Here is a 17,237-nt window from a genome sequence, read left to right on the forward strand (position 1 = left end):
GGTCCAGTGGAAATGGGCTGCAGGGGTTTTGTAGCCAATACCACAAAAAGGCCTTGAAAAAGGCAATTAAGGAGTTGTCAAGTATTGTTATAAGAAGCTGCCACCGGCTGTAGCTGAAGGAAAAAGAGATCTTATAAGCTGTCAGATGACCACTTAAACCCTGGATGACACAAGCCAAATCAGCCAATAGTAGGCCTGCCTGACCTGACAGTGTATTTTGAAAAATGACCAAAAGGTCAGGGTACACAACTGAAATTGTGTGGGAACTTCTTTTTGTGGTTATTATCAAACAACTCACCAATAAAGACATCACCAACCCCCCTCAGGGCAACTGCTGCATTAGATCATCAGGAATCATAATTTCCAATCCAGGTAACAAACTAAAGTGAACATTAGTTCTAAGTAGATTTTAAAATGTTGACTTTTATGCCAGGATTAAATAAAAAATACAAATTATTCTAATTACGTAGCAAAATGTAGTGCTGCACCTCTATTGTTAGACACCAAATGTTTTCATAATGTTAACACTGTTCTTGTAATGCTAATCAAAAATATGCTTGTTTTTTTTATTTTGCTCTTTAGGATTTTTTAAGGAGTAGTAAAATGTTCCTAAATGCAACATCAACTAGAGAAATTGAAGCTTGGCCTCAAGTTTGTTGTAACATATCAAAAGAAAAGTTATTTAAACCAAAACTAGAAGTCAGATCAGACAGAAGTGAGGACAATCCAGAGGCTAAAAAGTCAAACTAACATCATTCCAGGAATTATCAGGACTTGATTCAAGAGTAGAAATCCATTTTTTTCTACATAACACTTAGCATCTGATGAGTAAACCTCAAAATGAATCACACAACTAATATTAACCAGTTCAAAATGTTTTTTTATTCACTGACAATGTCTGTAGTTTCTTAGAATAAAATTTGTGGCTGAACAGAAAAAAACAAACTCAGCAAAATATCATTATCATTTAAACTGATTCTTAAGATATTTTTATTATTATTGAGCAGGCTATTTCTAAGAGGAAAAAAGCAAACAAACAAAAAACATTGAAGCATCATTAGCATCATGGGATATGACTTGTGAAAAAAGTACACACAAAACAATGTTTTAATCCCCAAGTCTGTAACTGTTTTAAAATGTATGAGCAGTTTGTGGTTAAAAGATTTAGATGTTTTTCTGTTCATTTTTCTTTTTTCATAAATAATCAAATAAGTGCCTCTGTTTTGCATAACTTTCAATCGATTTTAAGGTTTGCTTTACATGTTGAAATATTGCATTGTGTTGTAAATAGTGAGGTGAGTAACTTTTGGTGTAAACACAGAGGATGCTCTTAGTTCTTACTTTTCCAGGTGTTTGAATAGAAGGTATCTGAACTTGCTTCTTTGTGTTTTGAAGATGTGTCACCTCTCATCTGAAAGTCTTTTCCAGTTCAGATGAGAGGTGAAACACCTTCAAGAAATAAGAAAAAAAGGTCCAGTTCCATTCAAGCAACTGAGAATGTTCATCTTGTTTTATTTGTTCTGAGCAGTTTAAGTTATTTCCACATGTAGTCAGCCTTGGCAAATTTCAGGGGACATGATTTATTAAATTTAGGGTTACAGTAAAAATAACATTTTTACACTAATATTTGAGAGTCTGAGTCAACATTTCACTTGAATGACTAACTGCTCCTGAAGGCTTGTTTGTCAGCTGGACTTACTCTGCAGAGCTAGACATGTGTTTTCCTTTTTTTTTACAGTGATCTGATTTTACTGAGTGGGACTGAGTGCAACAGTCAAGAGAAGTCCTGCTCTTCACACCCCGCCTGTTTGTCTTTTTGCATGATCCTGTTGTTTCACACATGTAGGTCATCCTTTGTCCATGTATGCTTTGGTGTGATTACACACACACACACTTGTGAAGGGTTCTGCTGTAGAGCATATTGAGAGCTGGAGGGGGTTTCTAACATAAACACACAAAGGCATGAAAGCCACAGACACTCTCATGTGAGTGCACAGGGATTAAAACAACAGGCTAGTTAGTCAATGCATGGCACAGACAGAAGAAAATAACACTTAAAGATGCTTCAAATTCATGTTTTAACAACCAAAAGCAGGAAAGTTACACAACAGTGTGGCACAGATTTTGTCTCTGATTGTTTAGACTGTTGCCAAATGGACAAATTGCAAATTTGTCCATTTGTCAAAGTGATGACTGACAAATTTTAATGGGTATTTAAAGGTGACTTTGCCATCTAAGAGTTTATAATTATCCAGATCACTATCGGCCAATAACAAACTGCATTCAGTTTTACTTAAGAAATACCAAAAAAACATGACAGATGCTTAATTTGATTAGCTTTATTGAACATTTTTAGTTTAAACTTCTATAAAATATAAAAATATGGTACAAAATAGAAAAATATAAAAACTGCCGAGAGATATAAATGTTTTGTAGTCAATTTATAGAGTGCACATAAAAGTCTTCACTTGCTCCTGTGCATTCATTGTGTTCTTGATGAGTTACACTGTTACACAATACAGACATACAGAAACAATGTAATACTGTGCTGCATCAAGTCAAATCTTGTAGACATAATGTAAATTTTGTTAAATCCTTGTACAATAAAAAAGAAAAAGAAAAGAAACATAAATACTCAGTGCAGTCAACTGTGCAAAAACGCAGTTTAGCCAAACTGATTATGGCTCAATGTTGTAAATTACACAAACATAGTTGATTAACCTCTAAAAAAGACTGCAGCACACTCAGGGCAAGAAATAAATCACTTGTATTTTGGAGCAACACATTCATTCAATGTAACTGCACCTGTTGAAAAGCCCGAGGAAGAGCAAAAGTTAAATAACTACAATTTCTTTACATAATAATGGCAGCCCATTGGCTTTTGGGATAGGGATATAAATTGAGACAATAAAAAAGTTAACTTAATTTGTTTCCTGAAAGTAAAGTCATACAGCAGTGTTTCCTTAACTGACAATGCTGGGCTTGATTTTAGCTTTTAAAAACACAATCAAACATTAAGTTTTTTTTCTTTTGATGTTATTTTTCCAAAATGACATGCAGTCAGTGGACTTACCAAAACACATGCAATAAGACGCCCCTGAACATCTTAAAAAAAAGTAATGTCAAAATAAATTATGAGATGGCAAAGCACAACTAGATTGTTTTTGTACAGGGCAGCAGCTGTGTTGGATGATGGCAATCACATTTTAACTGGGCCAGGAGGGAAGAAGGAAATCAATGTTAAGTGGGATAGGAAGACAAAAAAAGGGCCGTGGAAAAGTGCAAAATGATTCCAAAATTAGTGATTCCTCCTGTAAAAGTAGACTTGTGTATGATTTCTATCAGATCCTTTGTCTCTGTAGGCATTTTACCAACAATTAAAGAGCCAGCCAATGACATATCACATAGCAAGCATCATTGTCGTCACACAGCATGACATAAATATGTTTTAGCAGGGAACTATGTTAGGATATTATAATTACTGTACAATGTTTTAGCCTTCATTTGCATTGTGTATAAATGCATTTACTCCAGTGCATCCTATCATAAGATAGGTGAAAACTGTTTAAAAGGGTTTAAGTGATGTTAAGGATTTACATTTGACATTATCAGCTTTTGTGTTTTTGTAACATCATGGTGCTTTTTGCAGACATGTATTTATGTGTCACTGTGTGAATTAAGTGCCTTACAGACCGTGCAAGGACTTGGAGGGTAACAAAGAAAACCTGCATGAAAAATAAATAACTTTTTAACATATTTCACAATAACCCCTCAGGATTTTATGGAGTCATAAGCATAATTTGATGATCAATGGAGCAGATAGCTACAACACTGACTGAAACATGTTTTATGCTTTGCACACTTCTCTTCCCAATGGAAAAAAACAAAAAACAAAACTGATCTGCATTTACAAATTGTCCTGCTGGAATAGAATATAAAATATCAAAAAGTATTAGCAGAACTTGGTCATTGTTCACACAAAGCAGAAATTGTCACCGGTTAGTAACAAAATATCAATAATAGGTAACAATAGACAGCGTTAGTTTTCTAAAAATTTCTGTACATTGCACATACAGGAGCCACACTCCCCTCTGCAAAAAGCCCAATCTGTTCTTCCTGAAAAGTTCCACCAAGCCTTTTTTGCATCATTTTACATCAGCAATGATCATGTTTTTCAAAGAATTTTCAAAAGCAGCTTTTAACTTGCCACAAAAAAGTATCTTCTAAATCCAAGATTCCTTGAACAACACTAAAAAATATTGAGAGTATCCACAAAATACTTTTCCTTCGATGTTAGGTCAAAAAAAGAAAAAAAAAGCTGTTAAATAGTGCAAGACATTTATAAAAACAAACAAACCAACAAAACGATTTATGCTGAGTTTTAACATTGGCCTAGACTGGGCAATAAGAATCCCTTCTCCTTATACCAGCTGACACTTTGATAAGATACAGATATGAGATAGGGGTTGAAGCTTTCATCCACTTTGTCTGAGTTGGTGAAATTCATCAATCATTCATTTTGATGACTTTGACCCCGTGGGCGTTGATGTAGGTGAGGAGAACCTCGGCTCGTTTTTCAATAACATCAATCAGTTTGTCGATGCCCGGTCGGCCACCCTGGCTTTCCCAGTACAACTGATCCAGGAACAGCGACTGGAGAAGTTTCTCCCTCAGCTTCCTGCTCCTCAGCACAGATATGGCCTGATCTGGAAGCCTAGAAAACACACACACACACATTTACAGCCATGCTGGTTTTCAGATACATGTGTCAGAGATGAGTCTGATTAACTCAGGTGATGGGAGCAGATGAAGCCATGATATTCAGTGGAATCACTCTGAAAATGGTGCTGCAATATGTTTCTTCAGAATCAATATATCATTTGTCGTTTCTTTGCAGTCAACACAAATTTACATTGCAATAAATTGATAACTAGTTGTAAACACAAAGATACAGGAAGAATTGATGTAGTAGGGCAGCATGAATCAAATGTATTAGCCATTTCTTACTGCTATACCCAGTATAATAGCTACAAATTGCTTGCCAACAGTCAGACTTACTGGTGATACATATCAGGTATGAGAGTCGATATGCATTCCTTCAAGAAATGACAGGCCTTTATTTTTGTGGCTAATAAATATAAATTGCCTGTATGAGTCATGTTTTATGATTTAAACTTACTCCTTGATTCCCTCCAGCAGCCTGAAGTCTAAGTTGTCTTCATTGCGGTCAAAGAATCCCTTGTTGTTTGTGAACACCAGGTGCCTGAGGTCATGACTCCTATAGTTGATGTTTGCCAGTTTTATATTGTCCAGGTCCTTACAGGAAGCCCGCTGGCCCACTTCAGTGCACACATCCTCCCGCCGAGGCCTAAATCCGCAGCAGCTCTGATCGAGACGGTTGTGAATCTGAGGAGACAGTTCAGATTTATCTAGCATTTATGAACTTGATCACACATAAGCACGTCTTACAAAAAAATCGAATTTTCTCTAGATCTTTTTTTCTTTGGAGGCAACATAATTGTTCTATTATTCAAATGAAAATGGTTTAGGGAAGAAAACACTAAACATCTCCAGTTGGTTGGTCTTTGGAGTAGCTCTTTGGCAGAAGTGGAAACAGTTGGAATTCAACATCAATTAACCACCCCATCGCTGAGTAACATAATTGCTGAGGAGATTTTTTTAAAAAAAAGCTTAACAGGCAGCACCTGCTGCCTCCACAGGGAATGAAAACAGCAAATTAGATTACAACCCTTATCCTTTTATACACTAAATAAAAAATCGTGTAATGAAGCTTTTAGATGGTGTAACCAGAGACAGGATGAGCAAGATGTCAGTACCAGGGTTCAGAAGTGCCCTGGAAGTGACATCAGAGATACCCACAGGAAACATTTAATCTACCTGCAGCAACATGGAAAGATGAGCAATCTTTCAGGCCTGTCGCCTCTTGAAAACGAGAACCAGTTCTTAATTGACCTACGTGGTAAAATAAAGGTTACGACAAAAAGTCAAGTGAGCCAGAAAAAAAATTAATGCATCCTTATTTCTAATTAAACCAACCATCCTTTAAGGATACATTTATTTACTTCAAAGCCTACATCAACTGAATCTGTGTCTATTTCAGCAAGTGAAACTTTAGAACAGAGCAAGAGAATTGAGTACAAGTCTTTGGCACGAAAGGTTGAAGTTGTTATGCATCTCTTTAAGAAATGCAAGGCTTCTGTTTGGGAAAATGGATTTGGCATTCAACTTGATTAGCAGGCAAAGAAAATATCAAGAAAATTCTTCCGATTTTTGTCTTTCTCAATCTGGTTTTAGGACCAACGTATTCAATGAAATCAAAGTTAATGTCTTAATGGAAAAAATACAATTAAAAATGTTAACAGAATTCAGTTTTAATCATCAACAGAACAGTGGTCCGGTGGAATCATTTCATGTTGCACAAGTAATCTGTTTGTAGCTACATGCAAACATCTTCATACATCTAGGCCAGCCTATATTTTAACCCGAACACATTGTTTGATATTTTATCAATTTACAAATATGTTTGATGTTATCAGTAATATAGACATAAGAGTTTTAACTCATATTAAAGAGATAAAATATTCTGTTTGCTTTGTAAAATTCATCTCCCTTAGGCAATAATATAAATTTGTCAGTGTTTATCTATTAGGCAAAGATCCAGGAATCTAAAATTTCTTTGATCAGAAACTCTATAAGACTTTAATCACAAATCTAGTAGAGGGAAGCAGTTTCTAGGCTACTTTCAAGTACATTTGAAAGAGTCTTAATTCAGTTGTGTTTGCTTTCTTGTAATAAAAAGACTCATTAAGGAGTTTGTTCTCTGTGCCAAAGTGTAAAAGCAACCCACGCACGAAATAAGAAATCAATTCAGTCAAAGAAAAATGCATGAGAGTGTTTTTTTTAAATTCTTTGTAATAGCTGTTGGAGCACAGTGCTTTGATGAAACAACTGAAAGTCTCCAAAAAGTCATTTATCAAACATTTTTTTCATTTCAAAAACTCAAAAAGATATTAACCTAAAAGACACACAAATCTTTAAACTGATTTTGAGTAAATGTTTCAACCATCTATTCTCTACTTCTGTACTTTTTATAAATAAGAGATGAATAAAAGAATGTGTACTCAGAGCCAGAAAAATGATCCACAGAGGCCTCCCAAACAGGAAATAGGACATCATTTTGGTCAGAGGACAATGCATGAGGGTGTATTAAATAGTTTCTTAGTAGAAAGCAGCTGTTGGAACACACGGCTGTGGCAAATGACCAAAAGTTTCCAAAAGTCATTTTAAAAAAGCTTTTAGACGGAAAACAAAACCACAAGAATATACAAACTACTGCTGCATTCTGTTACCTGGAGCAGGAAGTCAAATAGAGCTACTTTGCTCCATTCATAGTGATGGATTGTGGAGCAGCCAGAGTCAGGCTTTGGCTTAATGTTCTTATACCAGCATCTCTGTGTTAGAGAGTTTTGGTACTCCCTCCATGTTAGTTTCACATTTAATGGGCCTGCAGCAAGGGCTTCTGGGTACAGTGATGCGTCCAATGACACCACTGGGCAGGACTGGCCATCTAAAGAGAGAGAAAATAGGGTTTATAGTTTCAAGTTGAGCAACTGTGACATCCAAATCTTGCTGAACCACAAAAGTGTCTTTTTTATTCGATTTGACAGAAGAACCACAGTCTAACCTCATGCTTTGACCTGGAGAAATTGAGCAGAAAGCAGAACAGAGAAAGCCAGTCTGTTCCTCAAGATAAGACTTACATTTTACCACAATCCTCTTTCTGTGGTAGGGCTGTTAACGCAGGGATTTTGTAATTTTCTTTATGTGATGAATCAAAACAGAACATTAATGTTTGTGGCAATATTTGTTTTCCTGATGAAGGAGAACAAAAGAGCAGAGACAGCCATGGATATTTCAACTTAATGCCAAAGGCAGAAGTAATGTTCTCCCTAATGTGTGTATAAATTTTAAATACAAATGTGAAAACAGATGAAGACATTAGTCACAAGCGGAATAATTGCAATGCAAAGTACAGAGGAAACAGAGAAAAGATACTTGCTGTCATTATAAGACCCTTTTTGGAAAGACTTTACCACAAGCTGTGCTGCAACTCTCTGTGATAATATAAAATGAAAATGTATATTGTTGAATATCCATTACATATACAACCCCAATTCTGAAAAAAGCTAGAGCATTGTGTAAAATGTAAATAAAAACAAAAAGCAATTATTTGCAAACCCCATAAACCCATACTTTACTCAGAATGAAACACGGTAAACATTTCAAATGTTTAAATTAGGAAATTGCATCGTTTTTCACAACAAACTGTAAATGTCTGTGGGGGAACAGTTGCTAGAGGTTTTGGAGGAAATGTTGTGCCATCTTTGTCTGCTGAAGGATTTCAGCAGATCAACAATCCTGGTTCTTCTTTGCTGTTATCTTTCGCTGGATGGGAGCATGTGCTGTTCTAAAATCTGTACATACTATTTTGCATTGATGGTGCCTTTCTTACTAATGCACCCCCATACCATCAGAGAGCCCCGCTTTTGAAGTATTTGCTGATAACAGGCCAGATGCTCCCTCTCGTCCTTTGGTACGGAGGTTGTGGCGTCCATGGTTTCCAAAAAGAGTTTCACACTTTCATTTTTATGACCACAGAACAATTTTTTCACCTCAGTCCATTTTAAATGAAACAAAGCTTTGGCCCAGACAAGACAGTGATATTTCTAGATGGTGTTCACATATGGTTTCTTCTTTGCATGATAGAGCTTTAACCTGAATTTGTGGATGGCCTAGTGAACTGTGTTTACAGGCAATGATTTGTGGAAGTGTTCCTGAGCCCATGAAGTGATGTTTATAACAGAATCAGACCTGTTTTAATGCAAACTGGTGAGCCTCTACCCAGCTTTACTTCTGAGAAATTCAGTCTCTCTAAAATACCCTTTATACCCAGTCCTTTTATTGACGTGGTGCAAATTAACTTAATTAGTTGCAAAATGCTTCTCCAGCTGTTTCCAGTTCATAGGTCACTTCCATAAAATATTGCCTTTTTTCATTTCTTAGCTTCAGACATGTTTAAGATGTTTCATTGTGAATAAAATAGGCTTTATGGGATATACAAATAATTGCATTCCATTTTTATGTACATTTTGCACAATGTCATAAATTTTTCAAATCTGGGTTTGCATTTTGTATATTTGAAACATTTATTTTAGTTAGATTGGGATACTGAATCACAACTAAGCATCTAATTAAACTGATCTTTCAGATAACTTTTCAGGAATATTAACAGGACAAGGATCACTCTTGGGATTCTGGGTACTGTGAGATAAATTCGCTGTGCGAGAAAAGATAGAATCCCAATTTTTTCCACGTTGTACAGAAAACAATCTGTTACCTCGTGTTTAATGACCTACCGTGCAAAAAGCTGAACTTTCTGCTTACAGCTGGCAGCGTCCTGTTAAGTCCAAGCACCCTGTCCAAATGGAAAGCAAACACCTCCGTGTTATCCACGGGGCCGTGGATAATTCCACATTGCCCTCCACATACACTGGAGTGATTTTGGTTAGTCAGAGGGGCCGTGGCTTCACCCTCAAATATCAGAAGGGATGGAGAGTCTCTGAGGGGAATTTCTTTCATGCGCAAAACTTTGGCATCAGCGAGAAAGCGCATCGTTTTCAGGTCCTGTGAGCTGAACCAAGGGGGTGCCATTTGGCTGTAAATCCTGATAGAGCTAACCTGAGCATCTGCTCCATCATTATCGACTGTTTTCAGTGATTTATAATCCTCATAAGTGGCGTGTTTCCTGGACTTCTCAAATGCGAAGTTTATTTGCTCTGCGTACTGCTCCGCTGTTCCGAGTTTAACAGGCGGACTGGTCGTCTTTCTTCTCACCTTTTTCCTCAGTTTTGGTCGGATTGTACCTCGTATGTGTGCTGGTTTAAGACGTTTAGATTTCAGCCTGATGTACACCACGTTGGATCGTGTTGGAAGCGCAGAACTGACAGGACCGGTCTGTAAGTCAGCTGCGCCGTTCATCTCCAAATGGTGCAATCCGCGGGTGCGCCGTTTCTCGTCCTCATCAGCTCTTCTGGGCCGGTGCCGCTGTGAGAGTCCAACTTGTGAAATCACGAAAAACAAATAGACAATGCATGCAATCGTGACTAACAGGCTTCTTCTGAAAAGAGAATATCTCCGAAACTTGCTGCTCAGCTTCAAAAAAGGACAACAAAACCAGTGAACACGAGACTTCCCCATTTGAACTTATGTCATTTTTACGGTTAAGCTTCTTTTTTTTCCTCCCTTCTCTAAACTCAAACTGGGGAGGAGCACACAGCTTCCGAAACTATTTCAAGAGGAAAACTTTGAGAGTGCAGAGATACAGACAGCTGCCCAGGAAGTGGACAGACAGGAAAACCATCCTTCAACCCAAACCTTAAGCAGACAGAACTTTCTTTTGTTCATAGATCACCTCAATAAAGTAATCTGTGTTTGTTCTGTGGACTCAGTGGATCAGGAAACAGCTGAAGACTCAACATTTTAGACTGCTATTTGGGTAGCATTCTATTTGTTTTCTCTGATTGTATTTTGGTTTTTTTTTTTAATTTAGCTTTTATTTTACTTTATTTGTTCATGTATTTTAAGTTATTTTTGTGTGAAGCACCTAGTGATTTTTTATCTTAAAAGGCTACACAAATAAAAAAGATACTTAAAGCACTAAATTGGTGTTTTGTTATGATTTTATTTGGCTCTGAATCTTCCGTCAGAAAAAAACCCCAAAAGTTATCTGAAACTCAAATGAATATTCAGACTTTTTTGAGTTATACAGTCAATACATTTTTATTATAATATTTCACAAGGTGCATTCTGCTACTTTAATAACATAAATTGACAAATAAAGCTTGCATAAATAGGAAAAATAGGAAGCACTGACCACAGTCATAATTTTTAGGATACTTTGGGGATGACTTGTGAAAATAATGAGGTTTTACTTGAATGCAGACAATAAACTTAGAAACTAATTTATTCTCAAATTTAAAAATATTATATTTTATCATATGATTCAGGCGACATCTGGTGGTCCAGGCTCCTTTTTTTCTTGACTGAGACAATGGAAACAGTTCATGAACTGAAAAGAACTGAAAGGAAAAATAAATAAAATGAGGAAGCAAATACTTCCTGTTACGTTAGGAAAGTGCAGTCAGGGTTAAACAGCTTAAAGAACGGATATCCTGATCTACAAACAAAAACAGGTTTAAATATAGAACTATTGTGTCAATGCTCGTCTTCATTGTTGTGTAAAGAATAGTGAGCCACTGAACAACTTTCTACACAGTTACTTTAATTGGCTGGCTAATATAAATATTATTGCTTGATGTAAACTTTTTGGGCCACCCATAGTGTTGTAAATAATTAAGCTTATCTCATAAGACATATATTTTCCCAGCATGTAGTGCTTTGATGTGTTGTCTGCGGCTTTAAATAAAATGCCAGGTTCAGTGATTGGATAAGTGGCAGCACCTGGCTGCTCTCCAGTCTTCCCCACTGCAGACAAACCGAGGTCTGAGACAGTTTTTAATATTGTCCGAAGGAAAACAAACATTCTTTTATATGATGCCCAAGGTAAAAAGCTCATCTCTGGTTTTATTTGTTGCCTTGTTTTTGATGGTGAGATGCCACAACACTGAAGGTGGGTTAACTAGTCTTTAAGTGATAAATGTGGGGCTGGTTGAGGCAGGTGTGTTTGTTAAAAGGTTTTCTCATTGAACTGATACAGATTCAATGGACTGTGGTGAAGCTAGTGGACTTTGCAGACAGGAAGAGTTTGACTTATATAGTAACTCCACCAATATCACCAACTTTGCGTATGGCTTGGCTGCAAACATGATTGCTGTGGTTTTGTATGGGAGCACTTTTGTTCCAGTTAAAAGAATAGAAACAGGGGATGGTAAGCATTTTGTTTTTAAACTCCTAAAAATTTGCATTTCTAGTTCTAGTCTTGATGACAATTATTTAATTTGCAGGTATGTTCTATCACTGGGTAAGCTGTGCATCAATATGGGTTGTATCTATGGTTGGAGACCTTCTGCTTCGGTCGCCCAAATTCCACCCTCTTGCGATGCTTGGAGGAGTCATCTGGGCCACAGGTATTGTCTTTTTGAAAATGAGGCTTCAAGCAGAAACTTATTCTTTGATGCTTATCTGCAGTTTGGTCTCATATGGTGCAGAAAATGGTTCTTTAAACATCAAACAAAGACCTTTAAGAAATGGTCTTCTGTGAAGAAAAATGTCTGACTTTGAGGATGCTGTCAATTTCACTGTAAAATGTTGCAATTTCATGGTTAAAAATAACATTTTTATAATCTTTCTTTTTCATGTTGTATTAAGAAGACCGATACAAAATTGTGCAGATTAAATAAAAGAAATCTCAGGAAATTTGACAGTGGTTGTTAAAGTTGTTGGATGTGGAAATAATTTGATTTTATTTTTTCAGTTTAATGAATTTTGGAGAGAACTCAATTTATTTTGACAATTGATTTTTAGCAAAAAATCTGCTGTAGGCAAATAAGTTTCTTTCCTTAATTTATCAAACTATTTTGATGCTTATTTTATTTGAGAAATAAATTCAACATTCAGCTGGAGACCTGGAAATGGTGAAGACAGTCACGTCACCAGTTTGAAATGGAGGGCAAAAGTACAAGCGGTTCACCAAAACATGAGCTTGTTTTTTATGTTTGCATCCCCAGGAAGTATAACAGTAGTCACCATTGTGAAAGCGATTGGCCTCGGTTTAGGAATTTTAATTTGGGGATCTGCCAGTTTGCTGATGGGCTGGGCCAGTTCAAGGTAAGTCAAATTAATGTCTCAATGCTTTGGTGAATAAATGATATAGTTGTCTATTGATGCCCAAGTTTAAATTAACAAGAATTTTGATCTAAACAAATTGAAGGCCATTTTTGTTGCAGGTGCAAGGCAATTCAGACACTTCATTAAAACATCTGACACTATGTGACTGTCTCAAACAGATTCGGCTGGTTTGGGATCGACCCTCAGAATGTTTCCAAGCCAATATTAAATTATTGTGGAGCTGGCTTGTGTCTGCTCAGGTAAACTCTACATTGTGAAGCAGCAGAATGTCTCCTAACCTGCTCTGACATTTGTCTGTCTCAGCAGCCTGTAATATTGCTGTCATTTTGAATAACTCGTGATTTGTTTTGCAGTGGCCTAATCTTTTTCTTTGTGAAAAGCGATGTGAGTTTACGTCCAACGTCGGAAACGGTTCCTTTACTACTTGACAGAGTGAGTATACCATCAGTGATGCTGCTTATTGCAGGACAATTTTGTTCATACAAAGGAAACCTTTACTGTTTTCCAAAAAGCAGTTCTTGCATTTTTACACCAGACTTTTATATTTTTAAGTGTAAATGGTAAGCTATAAATTCATGGTTGGGTTTAAAAGAATAGTTTTTTCCATGTTTAATATTATTGGTCATTTAACTTGAACAAAATAATCCATCCATTTGTTTGTTCTCCTGCCACACCACCACAGAGAACCATTTCAGGAAGTTATGGACGACATTCCTCTGAATACTGGATAGATGCTATTGGACCAAAGAACAGGCGAATCATGTGAGTCTAATCCATTCATTTAGCTGCTTACAGCATCATTGACTGAATTGACTGGCTTGATAAGATGGAAAGTCTAGAAAAATGGCAAAAAGTTTGAATTTCAATGCACATGATGCAGAGCTCCAGCTTCACACTGGCTTGATTATTAAATTTAGTTTCTCTCATCATGGCAACTATTCAAACAATCTCTGCAGCAGCAAAATACCACAGCAGTCCTAAAAAGGTTAAATTGGTGAATGAGAGATGACTTTAATAAAAAGAAGTTTCACCTCAGGTTAGTTTAAGGTGTAGAAATGGTATCTGTAGTGGATGTTTAATACCCACTTTGCAGAAATATGTGAATATGTGTGCATTCTTTTTATGCTGTCAATCTGTTTATCAGTTTATGAAAAATGTTGAAATTATCATACTAATTGAACAAGGTCTCAGAGGAGATTTAAAATTCATCGTTCATGCAGTTCTTCGCTCTGTCTTGTATCCTTTTCATCAGCGGTTGCCTGCTTGCTGTTGTGGCCGGCCTGCTGTATGGGTCTTCCTTTGTCCCCATTCTCTACATAAAGAACCATTCATCGTGCCCTGACAGCATATTTTACCAAGCCAGTGTCTACGGTATGGTTTCAGCGCTTGATAATGTTCTTCATTTTGAAACTTCAATTTGCCTTAATCCTTAACAAGCAAACAATTAATGAATGCAAAATTAAATGTCACCTTGGTCATCAGGTTTGTTCCCTCATGGTCTATAAAAAGCACCGATCCCTCTCCCTGCAGAGACTATGGTTTCATAACTAAAGTGAATTTCTGTTTCTCTCCCTAGATCTTGACTACGTACATGCACAGACTTCAGGTGTTTTTGTCGCAAGCACATTGTATTTTATTATCTACTGTGCAGCCATGAAAAGCAGACCCAGGGTTTACTCAAGAGCCATCCTCCCAGGTAATGGCTCATTTATCAAACACATTATTCTTGAACTTTGAGCAAGTTAAAGTACGTTTCAAGGTAAGGATTTCTTGTAAACCAAATGATTTAACCATTTACAAAAAAGGATAACCCTGAGTAAGAAATTATCAATGTATAAAGGAAAAAATTTGTTAAAAGCATCAAATTAAACAAACTTGCTGCAACCTTTTGCCAAGAGGAAATGTTTGCATGTACGTTTTTTAATTATTTATTTTTTAACTCTGAGTTGAAAACTACCACAGGAATCTACATCATAAATTGTTTTCTGTGAACCATAGTCTTTGTATCCAAGGGGCTACTACAGTATCTAATAATAGTTCAAGTTTGACCCTGACTAAGTCTGGAAGAATCAGCTGTTGTGGTGGAAATGCCATACAGCAGCTTCTTTTGGCTCATTGCAAAGTCAATACAGGGAATACAGTGTGGCTTCTGATTTTGACCTACTATTCAGAGCGAGTGAATACAATCTATAAATAACTAAAGGATATTTCTGTGACTGGAAGGGATTTAGTAGCATTTAGTCAGATTTTTGTCCTTGACATCATTAAATTGACGCAACTGCATTGTGAACTCTTTCTGGTTTACTTTATTTTTTGTGCTTCAGGATTTCTGTCTGGATTGATGTGGACAGTTGGGACATACTGTTGGTTTCTGGCCAATAACTACCTGACTTCTGTCATTACCTTTCCTGTTGTCACTGCAGTAAGTAAAACCATCTCTAAGGGCTTTTTGGTTTTGTAAAAAAAACTATCTATAAACAGCAACTTGTATTGAACAGTGAGTAAATCTTCAATCCAACTACATCCAAGTCTTTTTGAAGGAAGTGTTTGTCAGACCACCTGCACAATAATTGTTTTGCTAATTGTAGTTGCTATATTTCTGTGCAGCTTGGATGTCTGCAGGCATTTATAGTCACGTTTCTTCATCCAGACACGAGGGTTTTGTGACGTGTACTTCTATTTTATTTTATTTATTTATTTTTTCGTGATGGCCTCAAGAAAGGAATTGGTACAGTGATCATTTGCTTGAAACATTTAGTCATCAAACAAAGGTCATTCTGAGCTAATAATATACACATAAAAAACCCCAGAAGCTTCTCAAGTGTATTGCTGGAGATTTAGTTTTTGCCAATTTCTCCTGATGAGTAAATGCCACAAGCATCTCCCCCCAAAGTTGTCGAATGTGTTTTGACACACGGCTTCAACTGGACAAGTTTCATATTACCAGAGGGTTTGTTTATCCGTAAGACTTTATTTTTGATGGCACTGTAGTGTAGTAATTATTGAATTTTCCTAACATGAGGTCTATAATTGCTCCCACCCCCCAGGGCTACGGTCTGGTTGCAGCACTGTGGGGATCCTTGGTGTTTAAAGAAATTAAGGTGAGAATCAACAATTGGCATGAGAACGTTTCTACATCATGTTCTTTGATATCCTGACACTATTCCTGTGACAAATGACTTGTCACAGGTGTGTTAACTCGTTAAAGGATCTTTGACTGAACTTCACAATAAGAGCGCAGACATGACTGATCATTTTGCTCCTTTCTCCCTCAGGGCACTGTAAACTGCTCCATCTTCTTCCTGGCATCGTGTGTGGTGTTGGCCGGCTCTTTGCTGACTGTCTTTTCAAAGTTCTGAGAGCAGAGCACTGCACAAAAAATCATGTTTGTCTAGACAAAAAATTCATATGCCATGTTTTAAAAAAAAATAAAAAATCTGTAACCTTTTTTAGGTAAAAGGAACTTAAAGATTTAAATGGAGATAAATGGCATTTGGTATTGAAAAATGTTTTAGTCAGTTTATTTTTGGTTGATTTAAAGAAAAAGCCACATGTTAACACATTTCTTAAACTATGTTGAAGGATTGTTAAACAAAACACAATACAGCTCTAAACTGTTTAAATGTGGTATGGTGATGGATTTTGTATCAACGCTTGAGACTTATTTACTTTTGTAAATGTTGAAAATTAAAATATTTCTGATTAACATTTTTTTGTCCACATAATGCATTCATTTTTTTCAGCTTTATTTTAATTTCATCATATCCCAATGTGTGTAGTCTTAAGTAGTAAAGGCAAGTAGCAAAAGAACAGATTTTAGTAAACTCAGAACTCTTCTTCAAAGAATGGTAGGCATTTAATTTAAATCTGCATTTCCTGATGTTTTCCATCCTCAATGAATTAGTAATGGTTTAAATTATCATGATTTTTAACAGTCAAATTCTTTAGTTTAGATCGTGTTGAAATCCTCAATCATCACGAGTCATATTTGATTTTTTTTTTTTTTTTTCTTTTGAAAGCTCACACTGACCTACTTGGAACGTCACATAAATGGAAAATGACAGTAAACCTGGAGAATCATGTAGGATACTTTGAAGATGTTGTGGAAATTGTTTACATTGTGCCGTTTTCAAAAGCATCAAAAGAACAGGTCATGTTGGAGTGACATGGACAAAACCAGCAGTGTTGCAGACAATATGTCTGAGATGAAAAGTCTGTCTATACCTGAAAGTCTTTGAGGGATTTTCGGATTTAACAAATGCATCTGAAAGAGAATGGCTCTCTACAGTGTCATCAGAACATAAGCAGATGTCTGGAAATAATCTGGCAGAAAATGCTGAAATGAGTTT

The 17,237-nt window shown here is 36.4% G+C and overlaps 2 protein-coding genes across 2 annotated transcripts; one reads left to right on the forward strand and one right to left on the reverse strand.

The window, feature by feature from the left end:
* Nucleotides 1–2,165: 2,165 nt before the first annotated feature.
* Nucleotides 2,166–10,434, reverse strand: gask1b (golgi associated kinase 1B). The gene is made up of 4 exons (XM_017417430.3): nt 9,438–10,434; nt 7,371–7,588; nt 5,180–5,406; nt 2,166–4,714 (listed from the first exon to the last, which is right to left on the reverse strand). The coding sequence occupies exons 1-4, from the start codon at nt 10,276–10,278 to the stop codon at nt 4,507–4,509; spliced, it is 1,494 nt and encodes a 497-aa protein (XP_017272919.1). The 5' UTR covers nt 10,279–10,434; the 3' UTR covers nt 2,166–4,506.
* A 1,088-nt stretch (nt 10,435–11,522) lies between these two features.
* Nucleotides 11,523–16,262, forward strand: tmem144b (transmembrane protein 144b). Its single transcript, XM_017417431.2, has 12 exons — nt 11,523–11,710; nt 11,798–11,968; nt 12,045–12,167; nt 12,768–12,867; nt 13,047–13,127; nt 13,242–13,320; nt 13,571–13,650; nt 14,141–14,259; nt 14,465–14,584; nt 15,213–15,310; nt 15,936–15,989; nt 16,164–16,262. The coding sequence occupies exons 1-12, from the start codon at nt 11,632–11,634 to the stop codon at nt 16,245–16,247; spliced, it is 1,188 nt and encodes a 395-aa protein (XP_017272920.1). The 5' UTR covers nt 11,523–11,631; the 3' UTR covers nt 16,248–16,262.
* Nucleotides 16,263–17,237: the final 975 nt, after the last annotated feature.

Source organism: Kryptolebias marmoratus, linkage group LG9 (assembly GCF_001649575.2).
Source record: "Kryptolebias marmoratus isolate JLee-2015 linkage group LG9, ASM164957v2, whole genome shotgun sequence".
Lineage (NCBI taxonomy): Eukaryota > Metazoa > Chordata > Actinopteri > Cyprinodontiformes > Rivulidae > Kryptolebias > Kryptolebias marmoratus.